The sequence below is a fragment of the Drosophila serrata genome, unplaced genomic scaffold (genome assembly GCF_035046125.1).
Source record: "Drosophila serrata isolate PLE 108 unplaced genomic scaffold, ASM3504612v1 contig_324, whole genome shotgun sequence".
NCBI lineage: Eukaryota > Metazoa > Arthropoda > Insecta > Diptera > Drosophilidae > Drosophila > Drosophila serrata.
The window spans coordinates 131,641-156,267 of record NW_028257222.1 but is presented as its reverse complement, the minus strand read 5'-3'; the positions used below and the strand labels follow the sequence as shown (position 1 = coordinate 156,267).

At 35.1% G+C, this 24,627-nt stretch overlaps 1 protein-coding gene across 7 annotated transcripts in view; it reads left to right on the top strand.

The window, feature by feature from the left end:
• LOC110179906 (proline-, glutamic acid- and leucine-rich protein 1) overlaps positions 1–24,627 on the top strand; it is a 50,942-nt gene that overhangs the window by 15,828 nt on the left and 10,487 nt on the right. For 4 of the 7 annotated variants that reach the window (XM_086837582.1, XM_086837578.1, XM_086837579.1 and 1 more), the window contains 3 exons: positions 5,012–5,546; positions 5,602–5,781; positions 17,775–17,882. In XM_086837582.1, the coding sequence (XP_086693708.1) occupies positions 5,738–5,781; positions 17,775–17,882 (152 nt within the window). In that variant the 5' untranslated portion in view covers positions 5,012–5,546; positions 5,602–5,737. The remainder of the gene's footprint in view (positions 1–5,011; positions 5,547–5,601; positions 5,782–17,774; positions 17,883–24,627) is intronic. The other 3 variants (XM_086837584.1, XM_086837585.1, XM_086837583.1) reach the window with 1 other exon arrangement.

Genomic DNA, 24,627 nt, shown 5'->3' with positions numbered 1-24,627 from the left:
TAAAATTACCTTATTCCAGAAATCTGGGTGCTTGGTAATGTGCTCATTGGCAAAAATTAGGGGCTTTTGCCTATTGACTTCCAAGATCAGAGGCTTTTTGCGGGCGACTCTACTTTGGTATGCAGCCCTTTTTAGGACACGGAGGACAGTATCGTCAGAAACAATTTTGGGAAATTGTCTTTTTTGGACCAAGGTATCTATATACCGATTTTGGTAGACAATTTTCAAGAAAGTCCTGTAAAATTAGGGTTGGAACATGAATACCAGGTGTGGCGATCAATAATTCTTAATTTTTTTCGAAAAAAAATCGTAATTTTAAGTATAAGTGAATAAATTCATTTATTCAAAGTATGCTCCATCGTTTGATATACATTTTTCCCATCTTTCCGGTAAATTGTGAATCCCCTTCCAAAAAAACTTTTCATCTTTCGATACGATCCACTCATCGACCCATTTTTTGACTTCTTCGTAGTTTTTTGAAGTGCTGCATAGAGAGCGCGTGCGACATCGATGAAAACAGATGGTAATCTGATGGGGCCAGGTCCGGTGACTAGGGCGGGTGGGGCAAAAGTTCCCAGCCAAACGTAGAAACGGTTTCTCTGACTGCTTTCGCTGTGTGCGAGGGGGCGTTGTCGTGCTGCAGAATCACCTTGCCGTGCCTTGATGCCCATTCCGGTCTCTTTTCTTCCAACGCACGCTTCAAATTAACCATTTGTTTATTGTAGCGGACGGTATTAACCGTTTCACCTGATTTCAGAAGCTCATAGTACACCACACCCTTCTGGTCCCACCAGATGCACAGCATTCCCTTCTTTCCAAAGCGATTTGGTTTTGCGGTGGATGTTGATGCTTGACCTGGGTCAACCCATGATTTTTTACGTTTGGGGTTCTCAAAATAAATATTTTTCTCATCCCCAGTCACGATCTGATGCAAAAAACTTTTATGTTGGTGCCGAGATAACAAAATTTCGCACACGTGCCGCAAATGCTCTTTATCTGGCTCGTAACTTGACATTTTTACAACACTAAAAAACCAAGACGCTAACACGGAACTGTGCAAGTATTTATGTCGATTCAAAGTGCATTGACATAACAACAAAACGGCGTAAGATAGAAGAGTGTAAACCAATGGGTGCATTCAGCGCCATCTCCGGAAAAAATTAAGAATTTTTAACCGCCACACCTGGTATTAGTTTTAACAGGACAATGATCCGAAGCCCACGGCGTACAATACAAAGCTTAACTTTCTATTAAAAAAAAAATCATTCGCGAATACCTCCACAGAGTCCAGATCTTAACCCAATTGAGCATTTGTGGCATCTCTTGGAGCGGAAGATCCGGAAACATAACGTCGAAAAAAATGCTTAAGGATGTCATTGTGTGGGAAAGGATCAAAATTACAGGCGAGGAGCCAAAAATTCTTGTGTTTAAAGTTTGAATTTGAAATTTTTTTGGGGTGTACGCAGAGATATGCGGTTGAGTGTACTTTTTATGATCGGAGATGACTCCTTCAATGCGTTGCACTCTTCTGACTGAAATTATAATACTCTGCAAGGGTATAATAATAGTTATAAATATCAAGATATCTTATATATATATAAAAGAAAGTCGTGTCTGTTACACCTCTTATAACTAAAGAACGGCAGAACAGATTTGGGTGAAAATTGGTAGGGAGGTAGCTTAGAGCCAAGAGACGGACATAGGATACGTTTTATCCCGTTCGACAGAAAAGCGGGATATCCATCGCTGATATATAGCGTTTACTACAAAGCAATATATTAAGTAGTCGTTTCCTAACATTTTAATTGGAAACGATAAAATAAATAAAGTGTAGGCATTTGTTTTTAAGGTGGTAAGATGAAATGTGTTAATTATGTGGATCGTGCATTTGAGGTTATAGTCCACAATGACGACGAGCGAACGAACATCATAATCAACAAGTGTGTTCACAGAACTTAAGCGAAGAAAGACAAAATATAATAAGAGAAAATGCCCTATTGAGACAACGCGTGAGGATACAAAGATCATTAGCATCATACAATCGATTGGCATTCCCATATGATCCCACTGAGAACTACAGTGATGATGAAAATTTAGATGTTGGACCAATGACGATTATATGCCAATATTGCAATGCGTTAAAGTTCAAAAGAGAAACGGCTGGATTGTGCTACGCAAGTGGAAAAGTTAACCTGGATCCTTTACTTTTCAAATATAAAACAAAAAAAGAAAATCTTCATTTTTTAATCACAAAACGAAATGTTACATAAAACGAAGCCATCTGGTGGAGAAACGGAGTTTGCCAGGTTTTCTAGTATCTTATTCCCTTATTTTTTGTGTGGCCTTTATTAGCTATCACAGCTACGTGACATGGAGTCCACCAAATCTTGAAAACGCTTCAGGGGAATCTGGGGACTTTGTGACGTAGCGCTTGATGTCCCCCATAAGTTGTTAATGGGATTTAAATCCGGGGACTGTGCTGGTCATGGCATTACATCGACTATATCTTTACAGAACCCACTCCTTGGTCACCTTGCTGATGTGCTTAGGATCGTTATCCTGCTGAAATGTGCAAATAAATTGCATTTCAGCATACGGCTGCCTGACAGTTTTTAAAATTTTTACATATCCATCTTGGTCTATGATCCCATCGATCATATGCAGAGCTCGCAAATAACTGTCGACCGATTTTTTTCTTGCGCTCTCGTTGCGAGCACAACCGAAAAAGTTCATACTCTCTCGCTCTCGCTCTGAACAAGAGACTCTTGCTGTATTCTTTTATGTTTTCTGTTGAACGTTTTTCGTTGAGCTCTTTGTGTGTCGCTCTTTCAATGAGCATTGCCTAAAGAGCGAAACGAGAAACGCTCGCACAATGAGAGTCAGCAAAAGACCGATTGACCGAAAAACTCAACGCAAACGGTCTTTGCATTTACTCACACACACTCAATTCACGATCGCAATACAGACGCTTAACGACTTGCTTGCCTATGCGTGTGAGTGTATACCAATACATATGCAAAAGACTTTTTGCTTCACTGAACACGACAAAACGGTCTTGGAACAACCAGAACAAAACAGAATTTAAAAAAACGGTTTCGCTCTGAGCGCGAGCGAGCTCATTTAAGCACCCTTATTTCGGTTGCTCTCTGAGTTTTTTCGTAAAGTGTCAGGAAAAGACACTTATTTGCAGACAACGAGAAACGGTCGACAGTTATTTGCGAGCTCTGATCATATGTAAGGGACCTACACCTTTGTATGAGAAACATGCCCATACCATGATTTTTAGGCCACCAAGTAATGACATCTTCCGTGGACTTCGTGCATTCAAATATATTTCAAGAAGTATGGTCACATCACTGATTTCCAAACTAATCTCTCGTTTTATATACCTAGAGGATGCAAAAGGAAGCTGAAGCGTACTATGCGTCGGTCGTCTGCAACTGTAATTTTGCGAACCGCCCCTTGTTTTCCGGGCTGCGGTTCATATCATATGGCATACGAAACCATTTTAGTGGAACATTTTAAAAGATTTCGGGTTTCTTGATAGGTTTCTAAGCCGAATAATGTTATCCCTTTCTGTCTTGGTCCAGTAAGATCCTCTTCCCACTAAAATTAATTTTTTTTTGCATGATAAAGGTGTATTGCGCATAAACTATATTAAAGTAATTTCAAAGGGTCGCCATAAAGTAATTTCTAGTAATTTAGTTTTTGTGTTGGTTTTTACTTCTTTATTTTTGTGGGAGCAGAAATGGTGCCGCTCCAACGTTTATATCGTTTTTGATTTAAATTATTTTTTTTTATTTTAAGTAGTAAGCTTAGTCTCGTCGCTGCGCTGCCCACACACGGCGGCAGAGAGACAGCTATGTACAGTGGGGAGCAAAAGTGATTCCATGATTAACATTTTCAAGTTTGAGTGCACGTAAAACTTAAACGAATGAAGTTAATGACCAAATCTTTTTTTTTCTTGAAAAGTATAAGTATAAAAGTATATAAAGTATAAGAGTAAAAGAAGAAATGAAGTAATTATAATACAAAAACAAAAATAATCGGGAAAATAAGTTCAATCGTCGTCCTCGTCCTTTAACGGACTCTGACGCTCGACTTATGATGTCGAAAATGCGAGAAAATAGACTTTTAACGCCAAAAGAAGCTTCAACAGAAACAATCAAAGGCGTAAGTCGATGGAATGCTGCAAGAGCCCATGTGGTCCGTTCGTGTTACTATTATGCCGACGCTAGCACTAGCGATCGGTTTATATTTCGGCCACTTGAGCTTATGACCAGGACATTTGAATTATGTATACACTGCAACAAAGTGTTACAGTGTGTACCCTTTAAGTACTCTTGGTACAGTGGGTATACAATATGTGTATACTACAATACTAACGAACTTAATTAAACTCACTTTCTAAGACGAATAATGTCATTCCTTTTGTGTCTTGGTCCAGTGAGATCCTCCTCCCACTTAAATTAATTTTTATTGTATGTAATGGTGTATTGCGCCTAAAATATGTTAACGAAACTCACTTTTAAAAAAATTACAACAAATTTTAGCACTTTTTGCTGAACAAAATGAAAAACTAATATTTAGGTGAATAGCCAAACGATTTGCACGTGTGAAAATATATCAAGATAACACAAAAAACACAAATCTCATTTAACTGCTTCTTTTTCCTCTCTGTGTTCCATTTTACAAAAACCTAGTGCAATAGATCAACAAAAAAAAGGAATATGCAAAAAAATATGCTTTATGGTTGTTTTTCTGTTGCACTGCTATTTCGGTGAGCACAGCTGTAAATGGGTCTTAAAAGCACACGAAACTTGAAAGGGTGTTAATTTTAAAAGTTTAAGTTTATGGAGCAGCGTCGACTCGGATGGTAATGTTGATTAAGAATATAAATAAGATGGGGTCGAAAATGTATATATTCAGAGTTAACCCATATTTTACAATTTAATGTTTATTTTTACAAAATATTTAAATTAATTCTAAATATTTTTGTATTTATTTTCAGCACTTCTTATTTTGAAAATCCAATCCGATGTTAATTTATCAAAAACTTTTTTATCCTGTTATTTACATAAGCTATTTGATATTGTTTCTCAAAACGAATTATATGAAAACAACAATTATATTGTTTCTGTTTTACTGACAATTAAACGATGCCTCATATATTACCCAAAATCGATTAAAAGTGGAATATCGTCTATTGAAAAGTTATTGATATCTTTATTAGACAACAGTAATTCTGATATTGTTCAACAAGCCGGTGAATGTTGGCTTTTGTTAAAGAATATTCCAGATAATTCAAGCAGTGGTAAAAGTAAAAGTGAAACTTTATGGAGAGATTACCAATTATCCCTGCTAAAAACACTCTATTATTTTTTAAAAACCGAATTCAATAATACAGAAGAAACTTTCGACAGTTCTTTTAACGTCAATTCTTTTGAATATTTTACACACGAAGTAAAAAAAGATCCTTTTGATAGGCCACAAACAGTTTTTCAAAGAATTTTCAATCTTATTGAATTTTTAAAAATTGCACTGAGGTGAGATACTAAAAAATTATTTCTAGTCTGATATAATACTTATGAACACTTTCAGCAAGCCATTAATAAATACAAAATATATTTGTACCCAACAAATACTTGGATTAATAAAAAATGGATTAAATTGTAATATTTACAAAAAAAACAACTTTCGAATTGATAAAATATATTTTGAAACTTTTTTGCCGGAGATGCACGTTAAATTACTGGAACTACTGGAAATTCTTATAGACATGTAAGTAAATTTAAATTAACTTTAATAGAACAAATTTAAAATAAGGATTAGAATTCGGCAAGTAGTATTTGCAAAACACACAGCAAAATCGTGAACGACATTTATATTTTCGTAGCCTTGCAAGGTATAAAAATAAAAAATTTTAGTCCAAAGTTTCCTACAAAGTGATGGAGTCATTACCGACTCATAAAGTACAAAAATATTTTCTTTATCAGCATAGGGAGACGAGTCGATCTAGCCATTTCCGTCCGTCTGTCCGTTTCTACAGAAACTCTTCTTTCAGTTTTTGAGTAATCTGACTGAAATTTATTAGTCTTCTTCCAGATACGATAACTATATCATATAGAGTAGTTGAAAAAATAATAGAAACATACAACTAGATTTCACTTGGCGATGGATTATTAATTTTCCGCTAAACCTATGCATAGAAATGGTACTAAATATTTTGTTATATACGTTATTATTTTATTAAAAATACTGTAATACTGTGGTAAGACAAATAACACACACTTGGCTTGGTGTTATCGATTTCGATCTGGAAGACATCGTTAGAGTTGGCTAGGATGACCTTGATCTCGGACATCCTGATGGCATTTCGGACCTTTTGGTTGCATTTTTTTCGGGACATCGTTGGTTGATGAAAAACGATCTGCCTTGAGGATAGCCCAGTCCTCTATATCGATACCTTGGTCCGCATAGTTCTTACCACCCTGTCGTGGTTAGACTGTCCCTTAGTCAAGCTTTGGGCCTTTTTGGGATATCCGTGACGGGGACGAGCTTCCGTGCGTTGCTAATCCTAGCAATGTATCATGCACTCATCACTCGGTGCTCTCTAACCACGCCTGAGGATTCCATGAAAGGTGTCGGACCAGATGGCTCTAATATAAACAGTAATAGTCTGCTCTCGACCTATTGCCATATTTTTTATCAGCAGCCACCCATCATCGTTGAACCCCTCCACCAGTGCTGTGACAAGACTGTTTCTAGCCACCTCTCACTCACTTCCTGTGATCGGTGGCGCTTTGTCTGAATAGAAAGGATCGCATCCGTTTGCTTTTATTCATATCGCTTGTATTTCTCGTGTACTAGAACCGGACCTTGTCCGTTTAATCAAGCTTATTTCGTGCAGTGAAAAATCAAAAATTTAAAAAGTCCCTAGTGGCTAAACGATAAAAGATAATCAAAAAATTGTAACGAAGTATTTTGAATCCTTGTATTAACATTTATATTGAACAAAAACCATATTCTTAATTATTATTATTATGGAATAATTTAACAGAAAAAAATGTAATGGCTTATTTTTATGCTGAAGTCTTTTTTGTGCACTTTTTATACCCTTGCAGGGTATTACAATTTTAGTCAGAAGTTTGCAACGCAGTGAAGGAGGCACCTCCGACCATATAAAGTATATATTCTTGATCAGGATCAACAGCCGAGTCGATCTAGCCATGTCTGTCCGTCTGTCCGTTTGTACGCAAACTAGTCTCTCACTTTTGAAGCTATCTGAATGAATCTTTGCAGTTAGCCTTCTATATACTCTCTCTCGTATATATGTCGGAACGGGCCGGATCGGACGACTATATCATATAGCTGCCATAGGAATGATCGTAAAATATTTACAAAAAAAAATTATAACATTTTCAGTTTTTAACAGAATTTAATAAAATTTTAGATTCAGCTAATTCATATTATTCTACAATTTTGTGGAAAATTTTATGAAAATCGGACTACTATATCATATAGCTCCAATAGGAACGAACAAGACATTAATTCTATTAAGTATTATAACAAATTGTGTAAAATTTTATGAAAATCAGACTACTATATCATATTGCTCCCATAGGAACGATCGAGAAATTAATTCAATTAAAAATTATAACATATTCAGTTTTCAAAAGATTTTCATCAAATTTGAGATACAGCCAATTCATATTATTCTACAATTTTGTGGAAAATTTTATGAAAATCGGACAATTATATCATATAGCTCCCATAGGAACAATCGAGAAATTAATGCAATTAAAAATATAACGTTTTCAGTTTTCATCAGATTTTCATCAAATTTGAGATATAGCCATTTTATATTAGTTTTAAATTTTGTGTTAAATTTTATGATAATCGGACGACTGTATCATATAGGTGCCATACAGACGATCTGTGAATGTAAATCCGCAAATATAATATGTATAGGTGAATGAAATGAAAGCAGGTATTACTTCATTGTTTTTTAACAAAAAAATATATAATTTATTTTGTATAGATTCCTAGTCATCGAAGTTCTTCGACGTGCCGAAGTTAGCTTCCTTTCTTGTTATACCCTTGCAGGGTATTATAATTTCAGTCAGAAGTTTGCAACGCAGTGAAGGAGGCACCTCCGACTATATAAAGTATATATATTCTTGATCAGGATCAACAGCACAGCCGATCTAGACATGTCCAGTTTCAGTTTTTAAGCTTTCTGTATGAAACTTTGACGTTAGTCTTCTATATATGAAAATCGTACTATTGTATCATAGAGCTATAATAGGAACGATCAAGAAATTAAGGGGGTAGACCACCCTGAACGCATGAAATTTGGAGGGTTTTTCAAAAATTCATTTTGACTAAGTTATTGGGAATACAACTTTTTATTTATTAGTACATCAAAGTACATATGTTAAACTAAAAAATACTTATTGAAAGAAAAAAAAATATTTACGAACCTCGGAGATATAGCCAGTCAAAAAACGAATTTTTTTTAGGGAATGGTCGGATGGTGTACATGCTGCACACCACATTTTTTATCCGAAATTCAAAAACAAAAATTTTTTATAAGCTATACAAGTATGGCTATAGCATGACGTAGCCGTTTGTGGAAATAATTTTTTTTGAGCAAATGGGAGCACTTTGAAAAAAAAAATTTTTTTTTTTAACAAAATTTTTGATTTAAAAATTTATAACTTTAAAACAAAAAAACATATCGAAAAAATCCTACGTCATGCCATAGAGGGCATTATAAAGAAGCTGTGTAAAAAATTTGAAGAGAATCGGTCCGGCGGTTTTTGAGAAATCATGTACACCGTTTTAAAAAACGTTGTTTTGAGAAAAACGCAAAAGAAGATAAAGAAAGTACTCTACGGTATACCGGCAGCGCTCACTTCTAATGGCTGTAGAATCCACAAGTAACGAGATATTTTTAAGCCCGATGTCTTAAAATGACCGTAAGAATATCAGCATCAAGATTGATTAAAAAAAAAAAATTAGATTTTTAAAAAATGTCAGGGTGGTCTACCCCCTTAATGCAATTCAAAATTATAACTTTATCAGTTTTCAATAGATTTTAAATCAATTTGAGATGTAGAATTTTTATATTATTATAGAATTTCGCTTTTAGAAAAATCGGACAACTAAGATGTACGAAATAATGATTTTTTTTGTCTACAAAAAACAATTTCCGAATTTGTTTTCTTCTACGAATTGTTGATTGAACGATGTGTGAGAAATAAGCAAGGAGAACCTAAAAAAGGACCTTACATTTTTCCCGTTAGGTTTGTTTTTATCAGACGAACTTTAATTTTGCCAAACGAAATAACTAAGTGGAACAGATCATTTTGTGTTGGTTTCAGTAAAGTGCAGTAATTGCTGACAATTAGAAACAATCAAATTTAGTGAGTTTCGTCAAAAAATTAATTTGTTTAAATATTTAATTAACAATTTTTTTTATTGGCGCTTGAGAAATGGGGAAGTCAATATGCAAAATTGCTGAGAAATGTGGGAGGAGTAAGCGAACTGTGAAAAACCTTTTAAAGGACCCAGAAATCATGGTCAAAAACACTGTTATGGGCGCCCTCCCCTAGCACTAAGCAAGAAATATGTACATAGAGAAGTCAAACAGAACAAAAAAGTACTATCATAAAAACGGCTGAGAGAGCACCCGAACGAAATGTCTAACCCCTGAGTGCGTTCGGCTGTTTCGAGTTCGAAGCATTCGTTCGAAACCAAGCACAATAAGAATTTACTTTTCAGTCGCAGATCGACCGCGAAACGATGAGCAGGGGTGCGTTTCTTCGCGCTGTGCTCTCATTTCTGTGTATGTGTGTACACGTGTACAAGCGCTCGCACGTTTGTATCCGTGTGCAAATTTCTGTATGCACCCTGCCACCCTGGTCGGAGGTGCCTCCTTCAGTGCGTTGCAAACTTCTGACTGAAATTATAATACCCTGCAAGGGTATAAATACCGTTAAGCCTAATGTATATTGACTTTGTCTGATTTACTTATTTAGTTTAAAATTATTTTTTTTTTTTGTTTTTTATGATGTGTTGTGAAGTTTTATTTTATTTCTATAACATGAAAAATGTTACAAACTTAATAAAAAAAATTACAAATTTGTTTTTTTGAAAAATATTAAGCTAGAAACACACGATCCAAACAATTTGCAGCAAGTTGAAAATATTGCAAGAAAATTTCTTTCTCCAATAAATTTTTGATTTGCACGCAAACTTTTGCATAGCTATTTCGACTGACGCAACCAAGATAGCGGTAAAAAATGTATACAGACGACAAGCAACAATTATTGCTGAAAAAAAACTTTGCAAGTTCTTTAATTGCAGCAAAATGTTTTCACTCCTGTTTATACGTGCAAATTTGATTGCAGCAATCAACTTGCTGCAAATTGTTTGCATCGTGTGTTTCTAGCCTTAAAGCTTTTTTTTTGTTACTTATTTCCGGCACCTTATATCATATAGCTGCCATACAAACTATCGTTAGATATAGAGAAAAATGCAAAACTGTGAATATAATATGTATAGGGAAATGAAATGAAAGCCGGCATTACTTCATTGTTTTTTACATAAAGATATATAATTTATATTGTATCACTAAGCAAGAAACACATAGAGGTGTCAAACAGTACCAAAAAGTACTATCACAAAAACGGCTGAGCCTGGAACCCCAGAGCACCCGAACGATATGTCTAGAACCCCAGAGTGCCTTCGGCTTTTTCAAGTTCGAAGCAGTCGTTCGAAACCGAGCACAACAAGAATTCACTTTTCAGTGGCAGATCGACCGTGGAAGGATGAGCAGGGGTGCGTTTCTTTGCGCTGTGCTCTCGTTTCTGTGTATATGTGTATATGTGTACAAGCGCTCACACGTTTGTATGCGTGTTCAAATTTCAGCATGCAGAGTCTTTTTCATAGGTTTCGGACGGCCACAGCCAGTGGGCCGAAGCGGCGGCTCACTTGCTTATGACGTCACAGCAATACTAAGCGGCTAGCGCTTGCATTGGGGGACAAATTATTTAAGTTATCTAACTATAATTACCACTTATTTTAATTTAATTTTTGTTTTTCCTGACAATATATTTCCCAAAAGTCATTTTGTTGATGAATCATCTATGAATTGTTCATGAATTTGTTAATGAATTGTTGATGAATCATCGATTAATTGTTGATGAATTGTTGATGAATCATCGATTAATTGTTGATGAATGATCGATGAATTGTTGATGAATCATCGATGAATTGGTAATGAATTTTTATTGATGACAGCCTATGACATGCCCATGTTAAATTCATCAACAGTTTGTATAGCCTGTCATCGATGAATCATCAACAGCACCCGCTTGACTGTTGATGAATTACTGATGACAGGTACTGCAGGGTTTGTTGTTGTTGTCTATGCAAGTGATTTGCGCGTGTCACTTTTTGTTTTGTTTTGATTTTCTAAGATTCTTTGATTTGTTTTAATTATGCTTACATACATATGTCAATATCTATGTATGTATGTACATATGTATGCATATTTGGGCGCGCTTTTGTTTTAGCGCACTTTTTTGTTGTTGCTTAGCAAATGAAAAAAATTAAATTAAATAAATAAATACTTAAATAAAAATGCATTAACAATTCATCGATGATTCATCAACAATTCATCGATCATTCATCAACAATTAATCGATGATTCATCATCAATTCATCAACAAATTCATGAACAATTCATCGATGATTCATCAACAAAATGCCTTTTGGGAAATATAGTCAGAAAAGAAACTTAAATTAAAATAAGTAGTAATTATAGTGAAATAACTTAAATAATTTGTCCCCCAATGCAAGCACTAGCCGCTAAGTATTGCTGTGACGTCATAAGCAAGTGAGCCGCCGCTTCGGCCCACTGGCTGTGGCCGTCCGAAACCTATGAAAAAGACTCTGCATGCTGAAATTTGAACACGCATACAAACGTGTGAGCGCTTGTACACATATACACATATACACAGAAACGAGAGCACAGCACAAAGAAACGCACCCCTGCTCATCCTTCCACGGTCGATCTGCCACTGAAAAGTGAATTCTGGTCAGTGCTGCCAATTTGGATTTTTTCCCGTCAAAACTGGCTTTTTTTAAAGGCTAACTGCTGGAAAAATTTGTGAATTGCGGGAATTGTGAAAAGCGGGAATTCTGGCTTTTTTGGAAATTGAATTGGCTTTTTCCCGATTTTTTTTGTGTTGTTAAAACTTAAATACAAAATATGAAAAAGTGGCAGCTAAAAAGTTAGCTTTACAAACAAACCAGATAATGTAGCGACGTATCGTTTGGTTTAATTGATATACGCTAATGTCATAACTCGCTTAGTGTTTCCATCTCTATATAAAAAGTGCGCGTAAATTGTTAGCAAGTTCTAAAATGCCGAAGGAGTATAAACAAAAATGCCGCGATGTCTGGCTTAAAAGTGATGAATTTAAGGCATGGATTCGCAGGGATGACACAGACCTGCAAAGGGTTTATTGCAACTATTGCAAGACTACTATTACAGCTAAACTTAGTGATCTGCGAGCTCACGCTGCAACAAAGAAGCATACTTGTGCAAGCAAAAGATATTCATTTCTATTTATATTCATTTTTATTTTAATATACAGAAACAGATTGCGAAGGGTCGGGAAATGCTGCGTCGACTATGAAGTGCCAATCAAATATCTGCAGATTATAGGAACTATTAGGTCTTACGAAAATAAGGAAGACCATGAAGAAATTGATCAAATTATGGAAATCTTTTGAACAAAAATGAACTTATTAAATTGTTATATTTTTGACATTTTTTCTATTTTTTATACATTTGTTTCAGCCTTTTTTTGGATTTTTTTATAAATTTTTTAAGCTTTTTTTTCACTTCTCCCGTCAAAAACAGCTTTTTTTGTTGGTCAAAAGTTGGCAGCACTGATTCTGGTTGTGCTGGGTTTCGAACGACTGCTTCGAACTCGAAAAAGCCGAAGGCACTCTGGGTTTCTAGACATATCGTTCGGGTGCTCTGGGGTTCCAGGCTCAGCCGTTTTTGTGATAGTACTTTTTGGTACTGTTTGACACCTCTATGTGTTTCTTGCTTAGTGATTGTATGGAAGTTCGGCACACCGAAGTAAGCTTCCATTCTTGTTTTATTTTAAAAGACGTGCTCGAAATAATGTTCGGTACAAGAATTGCCATGTTTTTTAGTTTTTTATTAAATTTGATTATGTTTTATGAATTCAAACTTATAATTTTTTTGTTATTTTAATATTGTAAGAGTAACTTAAAATACTGTGTTTAAATTTAATTGATATCTTGCCCAGTTTAGCGGGTGTTTTGATTTTATTTTTATTTTATGTCTGCATGAAAAAATTTATAATTAGTTTTTTTTTTTTTTTTTTTGTTTTTTTTTTTCTTCTTCAAAATTTGAATTTGAAGGTGTTGATATCAATAAAGTTATAATAATAAATGTAGCACCTATGTACCTATGAATTTTCGGTTTAGTTGAGATTTTAACAAAACTTTTATAATTTTAAAATTTTAATTTAAGTACTCGATGCAAAAATTTAGGTATTGTTATTATATCAAGGCTAAAAAGCAAGTGATTGGCGAATGTCATATATGTATTAATGTCGATTCACTATTGAAATTTTAATCCGCAAAAGTAAAATATTATAACCAGTAGAAAAAAATTTCTGAATGGTTCAGAATTGCAAAAAAATATCAAAAATTAACAGAGAATAAGAAATGAGGCCCGACGATGTTTGAATACCATCGCAGTTTGCTGTTGGATCATTAAGTCGATTAAAATGAAGAAAAAAACTAACCGGAAAAATAATAATTTGCTTTTGAATAAATTTAAAAAACATTATATTTAAATTATAAGTGTGTTTGAAAAACAACCAAGTAATGCAAAATTTCCAAAACTAACATTTTGTATTTACATTCACAGGTTTGCCGTTTCGTTTCTATAGAAGCTATTTAATATCATTACTTTTAAAGAAAATTAAAACCAAAATTCTGGGATAATCCACCACGCTTATTTCTCAGGGTAGATTTACACTGCGTTTCAATTGAATAGCATACTTTACATAGGGAATTTCAAATCTCGAAATCTTTTAAACAAAAAGAAAACTCGTTGATGTTTTTTTTTTCTATTTATAGAGTAATCAATTTTAATTATAAGAAAAGTAACAAAACTTAAATTAAATTAACAATTAATAAACGTTAACAAAAAAACTGAAAAACTTCAAAAATTCCACAAAAATTTTGTTTCACATGAATAGCACATTTTTTTTTTAAAGTATATTTAATGAACTTAAGTATTAGGAAATGTGTTTTTATTCAATAGTAAGTATTAATGTAAATATATATGTTAATTTAATAATGGGTCGAGCCCCCCTTATTCAATATAACCTCGTAGATCCTGTTGGGCAGCGAATCATATAGACTTTTAATGTAGTCTAGGGATATGTAGCCCAGGCCCTCTGAATGGCGTCAATTAGTTCGTCTTTTGTTGAAAATTGTTTGCCAGACTCATAAACCTTTCTGACCAGCCATCCCCAAACATTTTCAATTATATTCAGATCCGGCGAGTATGGTGGCCAGTGCAGAGTTTCAACATTTTTCTCTTTTAAAAAAGATTTTACAACACGTGCAGGGGCATTGTCGTGCTGGAATGTCCAAGGCAAATGATTGAAAAAATTTACCAATGGAGGAAAAGCTTTTTCGAGGACGTTTAGATACGCTTTTGCGTTCATGTTTGAGGATAAGAATTGGAGTTCACAAGTCCCATAGTAAGGTATGGCTCCCCAAACCATAAATCCGCCTACTCGACTGTGTAAACGCTCCAATTGATGCGTCTCTTTCCTCAGATCATGAAAAAAATAATTATAGCCATCTGGCCCCTCCAAATTGAACTTTTTTTCATCAGAAAAAACTACGCGCCTCCACTCGTTACACCATGACATATTGACGCGGCAAAAGGTCAACCGTGCTTCCTTTCGTTTGGGGTTAAGCGGTGGTTTTTTTTTAAGTTTCAAGCGTTTAAGATGTTTAGCTTTGGAAATAACTCGCCCAACAGTAGTTTTGCTCGCGTCAACACCTGCTTTTGCCCTTATCTTGCTCACAGAATCATGAGAATTTGAGGCTTCCCGCAGAATTGCACGCTTATCTGTGTCGCTAAGGAGACTACTTTGGCGACCTTTCATATTTTATCCATAGTTTTGCTTGTTCTTTATAAAATTGTGTACGACTTTTCAGCTTCTTCCAATTTTTTTTTCGCTATATTAGCCACAGAAAGGTCACAATCAATATAGCTTTGTATTTGGATCTGTTCCTTGTGACTTAGTGACGTTCCACGACCCATAATTGCACAAAATTATTAAACTATGTTTGAAATTCACAAATTAATCAAAAAACTTTTATGAATCAATCTTCTTGGCTGCTAAAATGACACTAAATCTAAAATGTGCTATTCATGTGAAACAAAATTGTTATTGAATTTTTGAAGTTTTGAAGTGTTTTTGTTAACCTTTATTAATTGTTAATTTAATTTAAGTTTTGTTACTTTTCTTATAATTAAAATTGATTACTCTATAAATAGAAACAATAACATCAACGAGTTTTTGTTTAAAAGATTTCGACATTTGAAATTCCCTATGTAAAGTGTGCTATTCAAGTGAAACGCAGTGTATATGTTGAAAAACAGAGAAGTGATGATTTTTTTTATATATTTCCGGATTGTTCCTATGGCAGCTATATGAGATAGGCGTCCGATTCGGCCCATTCCGAAATGCCGAATTAGCCTCTTGCCTTGTTTTTTTATTTTGTAATTGTTATTATACCCTTGCAGGGTATACATATATATTCTCACCACCCACAGCCCAGTCGAACCAGCCATGTCCGTCTATCCGTCTGTCCGCAACCAAGTCTCAGTTTTAAAGCTATCTGAATGCAGATTGCAGATAGTCTTCTATATACTCACTATATATACTCACGTATATTTATATACTATTTATCGAAAAAAAAAGAATCGATAGTCTCATTGTTGAAATCGATTTTTTCGCAGAAGTATTCATAAGTGTTTTTTATTGTAATTTATTAAATATTGTTAAAAGGTAAGTGACTTATTTGTATTCAATTAATAATTTCATTTGCAGAATTGCTTTTAGTGTGAACGGTGAAGGCATTATACTTCCAGAATTTGTTTTCTGTGTAACTGGTATATATATTTATGGAAAATATAGTTCATTTGATTTTAACATACAGCTGTGTTTACTGAAATAGCAGTGCTTACGACCTGCACGTTTAGGATTGGAAAATACTGTTACAAACACTACTTTTATAAGAATTTTTTTTTATGAAGGCTAAGTGTATTTAATTATTAATAATATAATAATTATTTCGTTTAGGTAACTTAAACATTTTAGAAGATATAGCTAATAACAAACAAAAAAGTATAAATTGTTCGTTGAAATAGCAGTCAAAGTAAAGAAATTAAAAATAAATGTTATAAATATAAAAATATCGTATGAATAACCAAATTCTACTAATATATATTTAGGATATGATCTAATATTTTGTTGAAAAACCTTTACTTGCTATCCAAGTCTTGAGGGGAATCTGGCCTTATGCCTGCTCCACAAATTGCCGAAGCTGCGTCTTAGAAGTCGGGGACTTCTTCGATAAGTAACGCTTAATGTCCCTCTATAAGTTTTCGATGGCATGTTGGTCCATGATGCCATCAAGCATATGTATAGGACCTACAAGATTTTATAAAAAGCAGCCATTACCATGATTTTAGGGCCACCGTTCTTTCTTCAGCGCCTGGTTTGGGCGATCCTCATTATTTTCACGTCGATGGACATATTGTCTTAATAGTTTTCCACCAAATATAACCAGTTTGGACCATCTTTACAAAGAATATTACGCCATTTAGACAGTGGCCAGTTCAAGTGGCTTTTGGCGAAATCCAACATGGTTTTGCTATGCCTTTAACCAAGTAATAACACCTTCTGTGGACTATAATAAAGAACTTAAATAAACTAGCTTTACAAAAATTACAACAAATTTCGACACTATATGCCGAACAAAAACCAAAACTCACTGAAATAGCAGCCAAAACTATTGGTTTATGTGAAAAATATCAAAATAAAACAAAAGTACAGCAAATCGAACGGAAATTTTGCTTGATTTTATATATCTATGTTCCATTTTACAAAAACATTGTGCAATAAATCAACTAAACATGAGGAATATAATTATTTCAATGAACACAGCTGTACATATAAAAATACTTATGTATTTTATTTATAGAATGAAGGGGCAACAGCTGGAAGGAAAGACCCGTAACATATGTTTAAGGGAAATGTAAGAAATTTAGCTCAAAAAATTGTTGTAATCAATGATCAAATTATAAAGTTTTATAAATAAATAAATAAATAAATTATAAAATGCGCAAGATATTTACTAGGGGACGGGGGTTCCGAGGATTTTCTATGCGTTTTCCTCTGGGATTCCTCTTTGATTCTGCTCCAAATTCCCCTACGATTACTGACTGATTCCGTCTGCATTCCTGGCTGATTTCGCTCAGAATTCGGGTGTAAAGTCCCTTTCGACTCACATATGCACGATGTGAGAGACTGATTACAATGTTGTAAAACATACTGGTTTCTTTTAATATTTTGATAATTGCCAACTTATTAAACATCGCGGTAATAATTGTTTTTCTTTATTTAAAGTTGTAACACGCATCTCAGGATGGACTTCAGAAATGTTTTAAATATTATAATGGATGCTTTTGAAATATCAAAATCGCTTTTAGAAAAAGGACATCAATTTAGATTTCGGTAAGTATGATTGTTTTAACAAATATGTAAAAAAAAAACACATTTTAAAATGTGATTGATAGTATAGGTATACTATCATTTATCGTTGAATCTTTGACTAGAAATTAAGCGACAGGCGAGTGTGGTTGCTTTGTTTTTAGTATTAAAAACTCATTTAAAGTACAAAAACAAATTTTAGGGACCCTCTCGGGTTAGTACAGGGGAAATTTCAAAAATAGTTTTAAAAATCGAAGTTTTTGGACTGGTAAAGTGAAACCTTAATCATCATCATCTCAAAAGACATTAAAATAAACAAGAAAGGAAGCTAACTTCGGCACTCCGAAGTTTTTATACCCTTGCAGATAGAACTTCTATGACTATGAATCCATATAATATAAATTATATATATTGTGGTAGGTTAAACCGAGCGTTTTAATTCGTGCTTCTTTATTTCACTCCACGCAACCGAATGTTTCACTTCTCCAGTTTCACATGATCTTTACATCTCTTAACATAGGCTTAACATACATAGGCTTAACATAGAAGGGCTTAACATAGATGGGCTTAACATAGATGGCTCTCTGCTAGCCTACTACGATTTGACCATGCTGACCATCTGGATCCCCTGATCCAGGTTTCTTTTGAAATAAACATTTTTTTGTAACTAATTCTTCATTTTCTTATAGTAAGTTTATCGAATATTTGTTTCTTTATAACTTCGTTCGTTTTCCTATCCAAGGTTTTATGTTTTGAGTGCTCCAAACACCCCTGTATGGATTCCGAGAAATATGAAAACCTTCAACGAAGCACTTTATCTATTACATACGGGCCCTTATTCTTTGGGATTAACTTCCTAGCAACTCCCGTAGTACTGTCAAAATTTTTAACCGTTACATAATTTCCTATAGTATAATCCTTTGGCTTTTTTCTTGTTTTATCATAATATGTTTCGTTATACGCCTGTGCTCGATTTTGATTATCTACAGCTAGTTTACTGATTTCCTCTAAGCTTTCTTCCTATGTTGTATCGTTGATTTCTTCCAATCTGTCCCTGAGCTCATCAATAATTTGACCTTTTTGCTCTACGCCGAAAAGCATCTTGCTAGGAACTTGTTTAATACTTCGGTGTATAGTGTTATTGAGTATAAATTCTACTTGCTCTATTACATTGTCCCAGTGTATTCCATTTTCAGGTTCAGTTAACTTTGCTATCATAGGTCCTATGGTCCTGTTTATGCGTTCCACTTGTCCATTTGCTTGTGGGGAACCTGGCGAATAAACTGGCTTGACACGATGGAGATCTAAAAGGAGAGAGCTTTCGTTTAGGCTAGGACGGAAAATTAAGTTTGATTTGGGTATGTCGTCGGAATAAGTCTGGTGTAAATACGAAGAGCTTGAATAAGTTGTTTTAAAAAACTGCGAAAATAGATCGGCTATTGCCTGATCATTATTTGCGGTAGTATTTTCAAATGAAAGCGAAGAAGGATTTGTTTTAGGCTTACGTTTATTGTTAACGAAATTATAAAACTGTTTTGGGTCCTGTGCGAACAGGGCCCTACAAGGAATTAAATAGTTGTTATAACATTGCGCGTTCAGCACGGTAAAGTTTGACCGAGCTGATAAATAAGATGAAAGGGCAGATTGAGAACCGGTGAATTTAAATGTAGCATACAGTCTTGATTTTTTATTCTTAAGTCGGCTCAACTCCTAAGTAAACCACGGTGGTTTATTCGAGCTTGGCGGATAATATAACGGAACACATTCAGTAAAAAATGAATTCATGGCACTGTACAAAATATCCACGTCAACTGCCATGTCAGTGCACATGTATAGATCGGACCAATTGAACTCGTTTATAAAATTATTCAGCCGGTCTTAAATATTCTGTACGTCACACCCGATATCAAGGGTCACATCGAAAGTTGGATGATAAGGATCTTCGGGCTGCGTCAGAGGCGCCACCCTTGCTAAACTGACTCTTGCAGGATCAGAGACGAAGCAAATATCGAGCAAGCGCTTTAAGGAATTTTGAACATGGTTGACTTGAGACAGCGAAATGTCAAACACGCCAGCGATAAAGTCATATTGTGTAGGTGTATTGAGAGTATTGGTGGAAATTCTTGAGCACCAAATAGCACCAGGGATATTAAAATCTCCTAGGACTACCAACTGGTATCTATCCAAGAGTTTACTGGAAACCATCTGAATGGCAGAAAGGTGATTCCAATAAATTGGAAGTTCGGACAATGGAGGTATGTAGGAACAGTTAATAAAAATGGAGCTACCTTTGATAGATAGCTTCACACAGAGGAATTCAACATCGTTGCACTCCTCACTCACGTCAGAATTATTAACCTTCGAGGAATTCAACATCGTTCCTCACTCACGTCAGAATTATTAACCTTCGAGGAATGCAACGATGTTGAATGTGAGTGAGGAGTCCACCGCTATAAGAACTCCACCCCCGCGTCTGATAGGGTGATCTAGCCGATATACCGTGAACACAGCTGGAAAAACTTCGGAGCTCAGAATCTCCGGCTTTAACCAGTTTTCTGTGAGCACAATAACCTGAAAGGGAAGCGAATGGCTATCGGAATACAAGTTAGGAAACTTACTACGGAAGCCTCTTGCATTCTGATTGGAAATACCTAGTTGGTGGATTAGTTTTTTGGGTCGCAATTGGTGGACGTAGAAGGTGGTCTGGTGGTCCTAGAGGCCGCTTTTTCGTTTTCTTCGCTTCGAACTCCTTAAAACAACAACGTATTCTGGCCAGAAGTTGATAGAGCAAATTGTGTTAAAGAGCTCGTTAGGGACATTTACTTTGAAAGATGAAATATCCCTAGCATAAGAAAATTTGAACTTTTCAACCTTCATCTTTATTTTATCGGCTCTGGGCTCTCGGTCGCTGGGATGCAGCAAAATGTGATGTCGTCTGCGGTACGTACGGCAGGAGTGTGCACTAGGGCAATCCCGCTGTCTGCCGACGAAATCTGATCGCTCGAAAACATTCATTCCGGGGAAACGGGCACATATACGCATGGGGTGAGTTTTCCTGGAACAAATGTCACACCCTCTGGGTGCTGGAGTCACCCTAATTTTAAAACAATTAAGGCGGCGCTCTGGGACGCTCGCAGTTACCGATCTTGTCTGAAAATGCCCTGAACCGGTAGGCGTGACGTCGACGATGGCCTTAATTTGTAATAAAAATTAAAATTTCACTGTGTAGAATATACATATGTGGATGGTAGTTCAGGCATGAATGTATTTCTCTAAGAATTAATTACTTATTTATTTTGCCTTAATATTTGCTTATATGTTTAGCTCAAAACATGTTTTACGAATTGTGGATTTATCCCGTAATAAAAAAATTTAATTAATTCCTAATTTAGGAAATTATCAATCGCAAATAATTAATTATTGTCAAATTTACGGAGCAGGAAAGATGGAAATATGTTCGGGAGAAAAAGCTCACTGCTGCCGGTAAAGCAGTGCAAAAACAACACTGCCTCTGCAGCGCCTACATTGAAAAATGGTGATAAACAATCGTGGTCTCACCCGTTTGGGTTTAAGTTCAGATTCAGGATTTATTGGCGGTTGTTGAACTATTTGTTAATTTAGAAAACTATCAGCCGCAGATGTTTAATTATTTTAAGCCGGAAAGGTGGAATAAAAACACTTTGTTCTTGTTCGCGGAGTAAAGGCTCATTGGGTTATGCCGTCGGCAAGCGGTGCATATGTTAGGGACCCAAAGAACTAAACGGCAACAACAAAAACACGGCCGCTGTCTCGGCTAAATATTATCAGAGTAACTTATTTGTAATTGGAGCCAGAAATAATATTGTAGAATATATGGGCATACATGTTAATATGAAAAAATATGTACATATGTGTAAGGGCATGTATTGGCACAGTGGAACGTCGAAGAGTGGACTGTATTTGAATTGAGTGTCAAAAAAAAATTTTATATTGTAAAGGCACACACCGACAAAAAAATACCGCGGCAGCGTCGGACTATTCGGCGAACAGGGAAAAAATCCGAAAGCACAATTTCGCTGTTCACGTCGAATTTGTCATGCACGGAAGAATGTGCAACAGTTTAGCTTGCATGTGTGTGTGTGTATTTGTATGCACATTAGGCCTCGACAGTTGGCAAGTTGATGGACAATGGGGAACCGAAAGAAAAGTCGAAGAATTTGGCGCCACACAGAAAACGGACACGGATGCAAAATGTTGATGATCGGAGATGACGAGAAATATGAATTTCTCAACTGCCGTTGTGCAGTACTGTTGCATAGTACTGACTAAGCTTAAACATAAGGGCCGCGCTTTCGACCGATAAGCTGAGTTTAACGGACAAGCCGTCCCTCAGCTCGCTTAGCAGCGAGCGAATTCGGGAACTCCTGGCGTAAACATTAAGTAAAACTTTTTTATAAATTGCTTAAAGAAATTTTAATTGGAAGGTTATTTAAAAAGCTAAAAGGTTATTAATCGACGTTGATTCACTACGGTCAGTACATTCAAGTGGGCCGTATGAAAACAGGCACGTGCCTTTTTGGTTAAGTGTTAGTAGGCGCGATAGAAAATATAGAAAAGGACACGAGGAAATGAACTACTGGCGTGCTGCCAGATTGCTTGCCTGCATGTGTACTAAGTGGGTTAGATTTTTTTTTTAGTTTTGGAAGACTTAGAGATTAATATTTACAAATCATTATAACTTGCACACAATACTCTAAAAGGTTCATGCAATTCAAAGGAGGTTCTACAGTGGTGCAACACTAAGGGTTTATATGACCAAGTATTTCTACTAGCTACATGGAAATAGAGCAATTTCCACGTCACAATGAATGCGGTTATAGATAAAGGTAATGTCAAGCATAGTTAAACGGTTGACTAAGGATGGTAAGTTAATTAGGAGGAGTTTATTAGTTATTAGTTATTATTAGTTATTTGCATCCCAATATAAACCACGTAAAGGGAACAGTAAATAGTTATTTTGAACCGACTCGATGTGTTAACTATGGACGCCGTACTTAGGGCTCCAAACGCAGCAACCATATTCTAAGATGGGAAGAACTTAAAAAGTATATAAGGATTTAGTAACATAGGGGTCATTGAATTCCTTCGACCACCGTTTAATAAATCCAAGCACACCCCTGGCTCTATTCACCATTGACGAAGTATGAACGATAAAGCGGACGCTCAAATCATCAACTGAATTAATTCTTTCCACAAAGCAGCAGTTTAGCTTGTAAGTTGCAAGTTTAGGAACGACACGAAAGAATGTCATTATACTATATCCTATAGTTTTCATATGAACTAGACTCCTGCATGAATGCATCCAAAACGGCAAATGAATCACTCAGTCTAAAAGTGGGCACACTTTTTTTTCTACACAGTATATTTGGGTGTGAGTGAGTAGGGTAGTATTGTCGGTTTCGATTGACAGTGTTCTCACTCATTTCATAGTTGTACAGCTGTTGACGAGTTCATCGAAATTGGTGTACAGTAGCAAGGCACTGTACAGTGTTTTGGTGTGCAGTTGACTTACTGTACAGTGAGTGAAACTTCATGACTGGTACATACACACATATAGAGTTCTCGTGTGTATGTATGTCATAGAAAGAATGATTTGTATTTTCGTTTTAAATGTATTTATTATAAAATACAGAAATTAGAAATTTAGAAAATAATAATTCTTGGCTTAAAAATGGATATAATACTTATTTTATGTTATTACAGAATTTATATTTAAATTATTAATATTAAAATGGAGCAACATTATTTTATTAACTAAGTCTTCAGTGGTGGCAATTTTAGACCGCTTTTCGCAAATTAAATTCTTTGTAACAGAAAATGCCCTTTCCGATGCTGCACTGCTCGCGGGAGCTGCTAGTATCTTGCAGCTAATTTGATACAGCAAAGGAAAACGGTCTTTATTAATTGACCACCACTGCAGAACATCAAAATTTTCACTGTAAGCTTTATTTATATTTTTATATGTCTGAAGTTCATCCTGAATATATTGCAAAATATTAGTATTCTGAACAGGTTCCGAATAATCTGCAAATATATTATCTATGACTTGTTCTGGTTAAATTAATTTTTCTATATCATGATTTTGGCTATTTATATGAATATTATTCATCATTTTTCTACGTCTTTAAAAGTTTGTTGCTTTTCTAATTCTGAGAATTTAGTTAATTTGTTAGTGGGTGGAAACAAAAACAGGGCAATATTGTGATATTTTTTTTAAATTTTCTATGACTATTGAATCTAAATATTCTAAAAGCGAAAGTTTGCATTTTTGTAACTATTTCTATGTCATTTTTATTTGGTGAAGATTTTTTTTTAAGTTTTTAATATGTGGAACAGTCATTGCACGAGCGTCGTTTTTTTGCAATCCATGTTTATGCACTTATTAAAAAAATACTGCACTCATCTGCACAGCTGTACACAGTCAACTAGCAAGCTGTACAGCTGTTTAAAAAGAGACAAATATAGTTTTCACTGACGAAAAGTACAACCATATACTGCTCTCACTCGGAGTGGGTACACTAAAAATGTTGTGCTATATTTTGTTGGCCTACTGAGAATACTGTACAGTAAGAAATGAGTGCAGTATTTTTCAGAACACTACACTACTGTACTGTTGTGCTGCAAATGAGTACATTCATGCAGAAGTCTAATAGGAACGATCGAGAAATTAATACAATTAAAATTTATAACTTTTTATAGTTTTGAACATATTTTCATCAAATTTTGGATA